Source organism: Nansenia antarctica (assembly GCF_963989245.1).
Source record: "Nansenia antarctica genome assembly, chromosome: 20".
In the NCBI taxonomy this organism is placed as follows: Eukaryota; Metazoa; Chordata; class Actinopteri; order Argentiniformes; family Microstomatidae; genus Nansenia; species Nansenia antarctica.
The window spans coordinates 22,053,965-22,066,464 of record NC_137693.1 but is presented as its reverse complement, the minus strand read 5'-3'; the positions used below and the strand labels follow the sequence as shown (position 1 = coordinate 22,066,464).

The 12,500-nt window shown below is 47.1% G+C and overlaps 1 protein-coding gene across 1 annotated transcript in view; it reads right to left on the bottom strand.

Annotated features, from left to right (window-relative positions):
* LOC308174483 (FRAS1-related extracellular matrix protein 2-like) overlaps nt 1-12,500 on the bottom strand; it is a gene marked incomplete at both ends in the record, with an annotated part of 51,521 nt that overhangs the window by 38,629 nt on the left and 392 nt on the right. The window contains 2 exons of the mRNA XM_080549560.1: nt 5,334-5,423; nt 7,906-12,500. The exon at nt 7,906-12,500 is cut by the window's right edge and continues 392 nt beyond it. Coding sequence (XP_080405686.1) covers nt 5,334-5,423; nt 7,906-12,500 — 4,685 coding nt within the window. The remainder of the gene's footprint in view (nt 1-5,333; nt 5,424-7,905) is intronic.

Here is a 12,500-nt window from a genome sequence, read left to right as displayed (position 1 = left end):
TTTCAAAAAAAGACAGCTACTGGGTCAGGATCTGCTCTCTTTTGAAGATTCCACAGTATGCTTATAATAACCGTTGGGCTTTTTTACTGATGTCGAAAGACTGTTGGTTAGAGGCATGGCTTCAGGAAAAGGCTGGAGGGGTAGGGTTATGCATGCGTGTGTGAGTGTGTGTGTGTGTGTGTGTGAGTGCGCGTGCGTGTGTTTGTTTGAAGCAGGGTAATGATGACCCCCTGCAGGACCCCCGCGTTCTATACCCGCAGGCATTACTTTATGTGATCAGAGAGAATGAATCCACCTTCAAGATATGCAGTACTCATGAGCCGAAGAACAAATCTCCCATTGATATCAATCTATTACTTCGATGGAAGTTTGAGTTACGAGCATGGATCTCCAGATGGGATTCAGCCTCTGTGCAACGGAGCTCCTCTGTTTGTAGAAAAGTCTTCCCTGGGGAAATAATTGAGTTTATCGGAGCAGTGCTGGCAGGACCAGGCAGAGTCTCAGCCTTTACGGCAGCAACCACCCCACTCCCCCACCCCTATTCTCTGCATAATGGTCAAATGGTAAATGGACTGCACTTATATAGCCTTATTCCAAAGCGCTTTACAATGGCCTCTCATTCACCTATTCACACGCACGTTCGCAAGCTACCATGAAAGGCGCCGGCCCGCTCATTGGGAGCAACTTGGGGTTGAGTGTCTTGCCCAAGGACACCGTGACATGTAGCCAGCCGGGGTTCGAACCACCTATCTGCCGACCTTGCGATCATTAGACGCCGGCTCTACCTCCTGCGCCACAGCCGCCCCATCTCCATCTCCTTTAATCCCCACCTCTCTCTCTCTCTTGTTTTCTGTACGGTAAACAGTGCTCAGAACAAAGACTCATCATCACACGCCTGACAGACTATGGGCAACTGAGAGAGAGAGAGAGAGAGAGAGAGAGAGAGAGAGAGAGAGGGAGAGAGAGAGAGGGAGAGAGAGGGGCGGAGAGAGAGGGAGAGAGAGAGAGAGAGAGAGAGAGAGAGAGAGAGAGGGAGAGAGAGGGGCGGAGAGAGAGGGGGAGAGAGAGAGAGAGAGAGGGAGAGAGAGAGAGAGGGAGAGAGAGGGGGGGAGAGAGAGAGAGGGAGAGAGAGGGGCGGAGAGAGAGGGGGAGAGAGAGAGAGAGGGCGAGAGAGAGCAAGAGAGAGAGAGAGAGGGAGAGAGAGAGAGACAAAGAGAAATATATATATATATATATCGAGAGAGAGAGAGAGACCTTTGGTCATTATACTTCAAACAAGACAAAAATCACACACAGAGAATGGTTCCCATATCAGAGGTTCATCTCCATATCAAACATGACCTGCCCACAACGGTCAAACTGGGAGAGCTGCTGGTGTTCTAACAAAACCTTCCTACTCTCCTGTCTTAGAACTGAAGTGACTGAACACGGAGGTGAAACAGAGAGAGATGGAGGAAGGAATCTCAAGAGAGAGAGATATATGCAATGCATGTTATTCACCTCGATACATAGAGAATAAACTGACATTATCATAGTCAGAATTGCTTTTATTACATCCAATGTACGGCTACACGAGAGTAAAATTCGTAGGCTTAGGTTCTTCGACATAAGCATTGCAGCAGGATGCAAAATCGACAATAATGTAATAGATAATAATAATAATATTAAAAATGATTTTTTTGGGGTTTGATTGATTTAACTGGTGCAGAATAATCATTAGCTATGAACTACGTGACAAAGCCTCCTCGGTACTGGGTTTATCATGTCGTAGGAGATATAGGGATACGGAACAGATGCATACAACTTATAAAAAGACATATGCAAATAGCTTCATCTCAATATTCAATCTCTATTCAAACCAGATGTTGAGAATCTGACCTGGTTAGAGTAGGGCGTTACAATACCTTGAACCGAGGTATAAATAGACAGATAGAAACAGAGAAATGGAAGGAGGAGGGGGAAGCAGCAGAGAGCAGGGGATAAATATTGAAAGGAGGGGATGATACATTGGCAGACATAGGAGAGGGAAAGAGGGAATAAGAGACAGTGATAGATGAAGATATAGATAGAGAGAGAAGGTGAAAGAGAGAGAGGAGAGAGAGAGAGAGAGAGAGAGAGAGAGAGAGAGAGAGAGAGAGAGAGAGAGAGAGAGACTGGTGAAAGCTGAGTGACAGCAGATTACTGTTTGATACAGAGAATTTCTCTCAACAACCAGGGGACGTGTGTGTGTGTGTGTGTGTGTGTTTGTGTGTGTGTGTGTGTGTGTGTGTGTGTGTGTGTGTGTGTGTTAGGGAGAGTATTTTCCCTGCCTGTGTGTGCGTCTGTGTTTTTGCCCTCACAGGTAAACTTAGCTGGACAAGTTAACAAAGAAAGGTCGAAGGGTCAGTCGCGCCTGGTTGTAACCATAGAAACTGCATGTTTAAGCCTGAAAGTGGTCTTAAAGAGCTGTCAGCCCACTGAAGCAGGTAAGGCACAGCCCCCAGTTAAATCAGGGTTAGGCTCAATCCCACTTCTACTCAGTTGACTGAGTCAAGTCAGGCTGATTGGGGGAGGCAGTAGCTTGGGTAGTGGTATGGGGGGGGTGTATTTTTTGGTGTACCATGAAAAGGTTATAGTTTACAGCTTTATTAGCAATTAACAAACAATCTCAATTGCCATTAGAATAATACTTGGTTGCTATGGTGCCGTCCCTGAATCTTTTGCTTTTCTCTGTGTTGTACACTTGCAGCGAGAATGCCAGCCATCCTTTGGTGCACTAGCCAAATTGTCATCGTCTGAGGCACCGTGTCCATTCCACTCATTCTACTTCTATAGGGGGGGGTCCTTTGTGTTTGTCCCACCCCATGGAGATAAAGAGAGATGGAGATAGAGAAGAGAGAGGGGATAAAGAGAGAGAGCGGGAGAGAGAGAGAGAGAACTTTCACAGCAGGGGTTGTCCTCTTAAAACAGCTCTGACAGGCTGAAACCCCCCCCCCCTCACACACACACTCACACACACACACACACACACCCACCCACACACAAACACAACCACACAGAAAGCTGACTGGGAAATCAGAAAGACGCCTCTTCCTTCTTCACGCCATTAAGACAAGTCTCTAGTTGGTCACGCAACGATGGACAGACATACAGAGACAGGGGGATAACCACTGAAAGTCACCGCTAAGACGCGGGCAGCGACTGACAGCCCCTGAGATTAAGTTACGCGGTAAGGGAAAAGACAGGAAAGCCAACTCACAGACCGACAGACTGCAAATTGCCATTCGAACACAGACAGACCCTACCCCTCCAACAGATGGACATAATAACTTCAATTGCATACCATCCAGAAAGCTATGTCATTATCCTGTTTTCATTCATCCCAATAACCATAAGCAATGACTCAAACTGAAACACAAAACACACACCATCATGGGGAAGAAATCCCTTTTAAAACACCATTTCGGGTAAAGACAGTGTGCCCAGCTGGTTTACCTCTAAAAGGGGGTCTTTTCTCTTTTCTCTCTTCTCCTGTAATATTCCATGTAATTACCAGTGTCTACCTCGGGGCTCTGCCCAGCTCTGTAGCCGAGGGCTCTCATTATCAACAGCTCTGCCTGCCTAGGCTCTTAAATATCAAACACTTCTTTGTTGCCGGAGGTCTGGCAAGGCTCTGGCCCTGCGGCTATCCAATTAACCCTGATGTCAGGAAGTCTGTCTTTCTCACCAGGAAGTGAACATTAGTGTCGGCTTTGTCGATGTTAGTGGCTCACACACACACACACACACACACACACACACACACACACACACACACACAGTATGTTTTTTCCGCCTATTAGCGGCTTTGTCTGAAACGTTTTTTATCTGCAATCTATTAACAACTCTGTCCTCATAGGAATACCACGGTTACTACAGTGTGGAGGAGGTGACCTTTAAGAAAGCACATTACATTGTACATTACAAAGCCTTCCACAACAGAGTTTTCCGTCAGAAGCATTATCAGACCTCTTAGAATGCTCCGGGGTCCAGAGAATGTTCCATTGACTAGAGATTAGTATCCTTTTTGCACATAGAATATAACAGAAATACACCGAGAGCCATTTCTCTCAACCAATAATTGTTCCTGTTAAGTGCTTCCACACCGCCATGGTAAAATCTCTTAAAAGGGGACTTGAGTCCTCATTCACTCAACCTTTTCTTCTGATGTTCTTTTTACAAACAAAGCACTATCTTTTCTTTTTCGCCGAAAGCTCTTCAATTGAAAAGATGCAGTTGTACCAGTTCACTTAAAAATTAAGGTTTGTTCAGGCTGGAAGTGCAATTCTTAGATTTGATTTAATTACCTGGGGGGGGGGGGGGGGGGGTAGTATAGAGGTTAGAGAGGCCAGCTAGCAATCAGGCGCTGGTTCGATCCCCACCTCAGGAGGGGGCTGTGTGTGAGCTGGTGACTGGAGGGTGGCTGGCGTCATATCTAAGGTGCCTACTAGGGTTGGGCGGTTTCCAACTTTTGATACTGTTGAACCGTCCCCAAATTTAACCGGTTTACGGTTTGACCATGGGATTCAAAATCACATTGTAGGGCTTTGACGGTGCCACCAATTTCAAATGATGAATGTGTGACAGCGGCTGGGGGACCAAAGCCCACTCCTTTCTGAACCTGCTCGAACACTTTCCACGAGCAGCGCTGAAAAATGCACTTAAAATAAATAAATAAAAACAGAGCTAAAAATACTTTTGGTTCGTAATAACCATGTGTCGGGACACATTTTAGTACTGTGAATCGCGTATCGTTCTTCTGAGGAGAAGCAGTCATGTGACACGCAATTATGATTGCTTCTAAATAGTCTTTTTTGACAGGTTATTTATTTGACTAATTATATTTTTTACAAAAAGATCTGTCATCACTTTCAATAGCGTCTTCAACCACACCGACAGTGGTGCTGGACAAACACGCTTAAGGCGTTTATTACATATATGCACACATTGCATTATTCTTTTTATGATTGTATTGACGGTATTGGTATTGAAACCTTTGCTATTTTCAAATACCGCCGTTTTAGTGCTAGTGCCTACCACTGCCGCTGTGCCCTTTGAGCAAGGCACTGACTTAACCCCTAATTTCTACAGGGGCGCTGACTATGGCTGACCCTGTGCCTTGAGCAAAACAATACATTCCGTTGTAGTCTGGGCAATGACAAAAAGATTGAATCTAATCTACACATATCTATACTGAATTTATGGCCAACATGTTCAGACAGAACAGATCCAAAAGAAAGCCTCAGAGGATAGACAGAAGGCGAGTGGACAGATGGAGGAGTGTTTACGAACCACCAGGGGTGAAAAGGACTTACCGTTGTCTTGGACAGAGAAGTGGAAGAGGTCAGTCGTAGCGTTTTCCTCACTCCTCAGCACGTAGCAGATCTTCAGGTCATCAATCTCATCTGAAGACGGGGTGGGGGTGCAGACAAATTAGAATATGGTGACATTGATGATCATCACTATCCCTTTAATTGTAACATTTCTTTCTAGGGACACATTCCTTCATTAAACAAGGCATTCATAGTGAGTCAATCATACGCAGTGCCTTTTAGCATTCGCTTTCTTGTACTATAACATAAGCCACTTTGACTGAGAATCTGCTTTTTCGATATTATATTACTGTTTTCCATACTGACTATAAAGAAATACCTGTAGCTTTTATGTGAGCTACGGAAATATCCTCAAATGCACTTTGTAGTTGAGCATCAACGCTTGCTCACCCACTTCCACTGTCAAATCACTGTTCAAAGATGGAGGTTGTCTCATTGCACTACAATACCTACTGTAACAGCGGGTATCCCATATCTCAGTGTTTCGGCAGTATTTATTATCAGAACTCATTCGTTTTCTATTGCGGAAGAATTCTGACGGTAATGCATCCGTTAAATGCAAAATAACTACTGTAGGGTAGGCTACATGTTAAACCTAAGCTGCTAAACCCTAAAAAAAAGTTTTTTCTGGTAAAACCACAAAGAACATTCGAGAAATGTCAGTAACCTAAAAAGCAGGTGACAGCAACTTCTTCTAATGACAGACAACACCAAGAATGTTAAAAGCAGGATTCCCGGCAAGTGCAGCTCCTACAGCATCCTACAGCTGTTTTTCCTGACTTTGATTAGAGGCCTCTGCTGTATTTTTTTTCCGCAGTTCTCCAGAAACATGTATTAGGAGTGTAGAAAAAGTGTAGAAAAAACCCATTAAAAATCATCAACACTTACCCCCTCTCAACCTCAACCTTCAATAATAGATGAGGCTCATAAAAGTATAAACACTAAACTCCTGACTCCTGGAGTGCGTCTCAACGTTCGGAGAGTTTCCCTCTCAACACCTCTCTTTCATCTTCTACTGATTCAAAAACCTCAGGATCGGTGAGAAATAAACATGTTCATCCCTGCATGCCACAAGGCTTGCTCTCCCCTGTCTGTCTGTGCCTGTATTTATTTGTCACATTATGAAGGAAAGGAGACAAGCAGAGGAAGCTAGGAGACGAGTGAAGGAAGCCTCTTTAGACTACTGAGGCGCGGCCTTGTACAAGGCAGGAGGACCTGGCATGTAAAGTCAAGACTCTGAACCAGGGGCACTCTGGTCATCAAATATTTAGAGAGGTTGCCTCGTGGGATGTGCCCCTGGAAATGGGATGAGTAAATAAAGAAGGAGGGATTGTCTCTTTCGCCTGACTGCCTCCTTTGATGAGACTGTGTGCTTTGCTGAGTCTCTCTCTTCCTCCTTCTCTCTCTCTCTCTCTCTCTCTCTCTCTCTTTCGTTCTGTTCTCTCTATCTCTCTCTCTCCTCTTCTCTCCTCTTCTCTCTCCTCTTCTCTCTCCTCTTCTCTCACCCTTTCGCATGTGCCCTTTTCCAGAGAACCGTGACTGTGTGGTACCGTAGCTGTCAAATGTGTTTCTCTCCTGCAGATCGTAGAGCTCTCCTCCTGTGAGGATGCTTGGTCCCGTGTATCTACTGCTCCCTGGCCCTCTACAAAATGAGTGTGTGAATCTTATACTTTCTTACTTACTTTCTTTCTTTCTTTCTCTCTCTCTCTCTCTCTCTCTCTCTCTCTCTCTCTCTCTCTTCTCTCTCTCTCTCTCTCTCTCTCTCCCTCTCCCTCTCCCTCTCTCTCTCTCTCTCTCCCTCTCTCTCACACACAAACACACACACACACACACAAACACACACACAAACACACAGTCCCAGCCCTAAGAAGTGTATGTGCCCCTATGCCAACTAATCAATAAAAGGTCTGTACTGACTCTGACCTCCATCTCCCTTTACTTTACAACCCGCCTCATTTAACAAACCACTGTAGAGCACATCTAATGCAAAACATCTCCCCCGGGGCTAAAAACATTGAATTATTTCTTCTACACAGTCTGTATTATGTGTGCTTCAAACATCAGCCTCTACTTTTCTCTGCTAATTACACATTGATGAGCAGGGCTAAATTAAAAGTCTACATTAGCCTTTAGAAATCCCCAGCCAGTAGTCGCCAGATAGTTAATACTGTAATTAGACACCCTTAAATTAAATCTTTGTAAAGTACTGTGTGATTAAGTAATAATATTAACTGAGGACATGTTTTAATGCAAAAAGTTTAAACACTGTTTTAATCAAAAAAATGTAAGCCACCAAACAGCTGTAATTACTCTTGTAACGACATTATACTATATTATATTGTAACATAGTAATTAGGTAATTGCATTGTAGATTGAGTTGGGAGGTTTGTGTTATTACACACATGGAATAAGGAAAAGTCCTGATAAGAAACAGTTATTATTCTACTTAATAACATTAACCTCCTAATTACAGAGTTACGGCACAGGTATAAGGGCAACTTCATGTGGCCCAAAAAAACGTAGCAAAATTCATTATATTCTATGAAAATCTTACCTTGGCTGAATGTGTTGACAGAGTCATTCCCTCGTCCCAGGTTGATGATGTAACCATGCTTGGGTTCTGTGGTGATCTTGAACACCAGGGAGGCTGGGCTGCTGTCTCTGTCCTCTGCTCTCAGGACTTTGGAGGTGATGGGGAAACCGAGATGACCCGTGGAGAGGATCTTCAATGTCGGGGCGCCCTTATTCACCACTAACTGAGGGACCCCGTTATCGAGGGCCAGGATGGTGATCTTCATCATTTGAGGTTGGCGGGTCTCAAAGACAGTATCGGGGAAGACGTAGAAGTCTGTGTGTGTGCCGTCAGTCACGGTGAAGGAGAAGGAGTCCTCGGGTGACTCGGTGCCGTCGTGTTTGTAGCTGATGAGGTTTTCGTTGAGGTCCTGTTTAGTGAAGGTGGTGACCGGCGTGGAGTGGTTGTAGAGTAGTTTCCCGTGCACCGGCAGCTGGGTGACGCTGAATTTCAGCAGTCGTTCTGCAGTGTCCTGGTCCTCGGCGGTGAGCTCGAAAGGGGTGATCAACTTACTCTGCCCTTCGGTGACCACTAGTGCGTGAACGGTTACGACAGGCTTCTTGTTATCCACGTCTACGATCGCGACCCGGAACGTTCTGAACACGGGATTGAAGCCGTCGGTCACCTCAAACTCAAAGCTGTCCATCTTGACCTCGTCGTCCGAGGTGTGGATGTAGTAGACCTTACTGCCCGCCAGTTGGAGCTGGGTGAAGGAGACGATGGGCATCCCGGGGGTGTCGGTACACTCCAGGTGTCCTCTCACTGGAGCCCGGGTGACGGTAAACACCAGGTTCTCATCCGGGCTGTTGAGGTCACTGGTGCTGAGCAAGTCGGTGGTCAGAGTCACTCTGCCCCCTTCTTTCAGAGACACGCCTTTGCTGATCACGTCGGGGAAGACCATGTCCATGCTGCCCACGGTGATGTAGAAATAGCGGTCGATTAAGGGGTTCATGCCATCCGTGACGTCGAATTTGATGAGGTCACGGACGCCCTCCTGGCCGTTGTGTGTGTAAAGTATAAAGCCCTCGTTCACCTCGCCTTGTGTGAAGTTCATGCCGAGGGTGATGTTCTCCAGAGACCCAGATGGTGTTTTTCTCTGTAAGAGACCCTGACCAGGCCCGTATCGAATAACGAAAGTAAGTGTGCTGTCCTCTGAATCTAAATCAGTGGCTTGTAATACCTTATCGTTGACCTCTTTAGCCTCCCCTATCTCAACCTCCAGACCGTCATTGATAAGCATTCTAGGTGTCTCGTCGTCCACCGCGATAATCATAACCACGGCAGTTTTCTCCACAGAGAATTTCCCGTCGGTGAGAATGATGTCGAAGCTGTCCTCTGTGGTCTCTGAATCGTCATGCTCATAGATGATACTAGAAGCTTCTCTAATCGACTCTAAAGTGAAGTTGGTGACTAAGACTGAACCTGTGGCTAATTGGTTGAGGATAAACCCGTGTTTGGGTGGTTTGGAGATGATAAACGTTAGCTCCTCTGCTGGGATGTCAACATCTGCTCCGTTCAGAATAGGAGTGTCAATAACTATATTCATCCCCTCCATTACTACGATCTCCCTCAAATAAATCACGGGCTTTTCGTCGTTGGTGGGAATGATAACGATAGGGAAGAAGTGCCTGTCTGAGAAGTTGATACCGTCAGAACACCTAAAGGTGAACCTGTCTTCTACTGGCTCTACCCCTTTGTGGATGCTCTGAACATAATGCACATTTCCCTCTCGGACGTCTCTGATTGTAAAGGCACTGACCGCTGTCCCTGACCTGGACCTCTCTGAGCCCGGGGCTGGGGAGATGTTCTCCACGTACCCAGACGTGGGCTGGACGATGATGGTGCAAAGAATATCCTCGCTGGGTGTGTCCTTATCTTCAGCGTCTAGGAACTGGACACCGATGGGAAATTTCTGCCCTTCAATGACACTGAATTGGTCCCCGACTGTCACCTCAGGGGGCTGGCTGTCAACTGGGAGGATGGTGACTCTGACATGGACACCGTTGACATTGTTACCCCCTACTGTCCAATCATCGGACATATCCGTGAGGGTGAGATTGAAACCGTCCTGTATGGCCCCCAGGCCTATCTCCCCACTGGTGTGTGCGTACGCCACCACTCCGTTGATGATGTCAGCTTGTGTGAATCGAGCGGCAGGCACCCCTTTCACTAAAATCTCCCCGAAAGCAGGTGAATCCTCGACAATGAAGGTCAACTGGAGGTCATCCGTATCCTCGTCACTCCCCTGGATGACATTAGTGGTGATTTCGGTTGCTCCGCTCTCCAACACATCTATGTGGGAGCCGATTGTTCCGGGGGGTAAACTAACGGTGGGTGTCTCATCATCAACAGGCTTTACTGTGATTCTGACTGTCACTGTCACAATGTGAATTCCGTCGCTAACATCCAACTGGAATGAGTCGCTCACCGTCTCGTCTCCATTTTGGACATAGGAGATTTTCCCCTCCGAGATGTCCTCTAAAGTGAAAGCACCCCCTTTGGGCATGTCTGTGAATGATTGCTGTACGTGGCCATGGAGGGGGAGCTGGCTGAGTGTGAAGGATATCTGTTTACTGTCTGTATCAGGATCTGTGGTGTCTAGCTGAGCATTGGAGATGACATGCATACCACGCTCAAACACACTAAAGCCGGTATTGATAATCTGGGGTGGTTTATTGTTAACTGGCTGGAGAAATATAGTAAATGCCCCCTCAACACTATTCCCAGCTGTGTCTTCCACAGAGTAACGGAACTGCAGTACATGGGCAGTGATGCCCAACTCCTCATCAGGAGGGCTGTAGGCGATTTTGTGATGGTTGACCTGGGCCTGGGTGAACTCAGTAACCTCACTGTCAGGGCTCTCGGTCAGAACGATGGAACCGAACACGACCGGGTTGTTTTCATCCGTGTCTGTGGGTGGCTGGATGACCGTGTATTTCAGGTCACGGTCCTCCGAATCGAGATCGGTGTAGCGGAGTACGTTCTTGCTCAGGTGAGTCGGCTGGTACTCGTGAACCACCATCTGTAGGGTGGTGCCAGGGAACAGCTCGGGTGGAACGTCGTCGATGGGTAGAACCCTGATGACGAACGTGCTCTCTCCCGATTCGTTAGGGGGGTCGTTGTCATCCTGAACTTTGAACACGAACTGGTCCATGACAGTGTCAGTGTTATGGGGGCCGGTGTGTTTGTAAAAGAGCTTTCCGTCCGTGATGTCCTTCTGAAGCCACTCTGTCACCTCCTTCTCATACACCTGATCCTCGGCGTTGAACTTCCAGGAGGAGGGGTCCTCTGGGGCGTCCGACTGCCTCAGCAGCACCACGCCGATTGTGGAGAACGGAGGTTCGATAGTGAATGTAATGGTTGAATCCTCAGAGTCGATATCGGCAGCGCTGAGCATGAAAGGGGAGATGGGCATCAGCTGATTCTTAAACAGGACCAGGCCGGTGTTGGCGTTTATGATGGGCGGCTCGTCGTCTGTAGGAACGACCGTTATGGGGAACAGGAACTCCACCTCGTTCTTCCCGTCCGTCATTCTGAAGATGATATTGTCACTGTGAGTGTCGCTTCCGTCGTGCTGATAGATAACGCTCCCAGAAAGGAGGTCGTCGGACGTGAATAAGTTCCTCTGGGCGCCCAGGACGGTGAGGTCACCGTGGCGAAGCCCGTCCACCACAGTCACCGTGACACTATCGAGGTTGTCTTCGTCACTTATTTCGAGGTTCTGAGCGCTGAAGAGTGGACGGGACTGACCCTCGTACAGCAGCTGGCCCGTGTTACGGGTCACGACCGGCGCCAGAGAGTTCATCGGCTTCACCACGATCATGAACGCGAAGGGGTCTGAGATGGCCCCCTCGGTGTCCAGAATCTCAAACTCAATTTGGAAAATCCTCTCAGTTTCAGAGTCCAGAGAGGGAGGCTTATAGGCTATTTTCAGGTCCCTTAAATCTCTCTGGTAAAAGGATGTGATGGGGAGGTTTCTGTCATCTGTACTGACTATGTAGCCCTCCTCGTAGGACAGAGGGGAGGTGATGTTGAATATGAGCTCGTCTGGATCAGACTCAGCATCCTCTGCGCCCAGCATGTCTGGGGTGAGAGCTGTCATGACAAATTGACTGACTTCCATCATCATCATTGCCACAAAGCTGGGCTTGGGAGCGGTGTTCTCCTCCCCCTCTCTGATACGGATCATCAAATGAAAATATTCCTCTTTCTGTAAATTGCCCTCTTTATCACGCAACTCCACAACCATAGGAACATAGTCTCTATTTGGAGATTTGAGTTTAAAAGTGTGCTCGTAGCGGATGTTCGCTCGGGTGAATTCATCACAGTCCATCATGTTGGAGAGTTTAGTTTCGTCTACAAGTCGGCCGAATCTGGGGAGCGCGCTGCCACTGGCCAGCGATGTCACCTCGCATTTATGCGAATCTCGATCATAGGTGAATTCTAAAATCTTTTTATCTATCGGGTTACTGACGCCGTTCAGTTTATCGACGGTCAGGGGCATGTTTTTGGTTAACACCTCCAGCTGCGTAAAGACCACCTCCACTTCCATCATAAACGGCAGGATAACAGTCTCG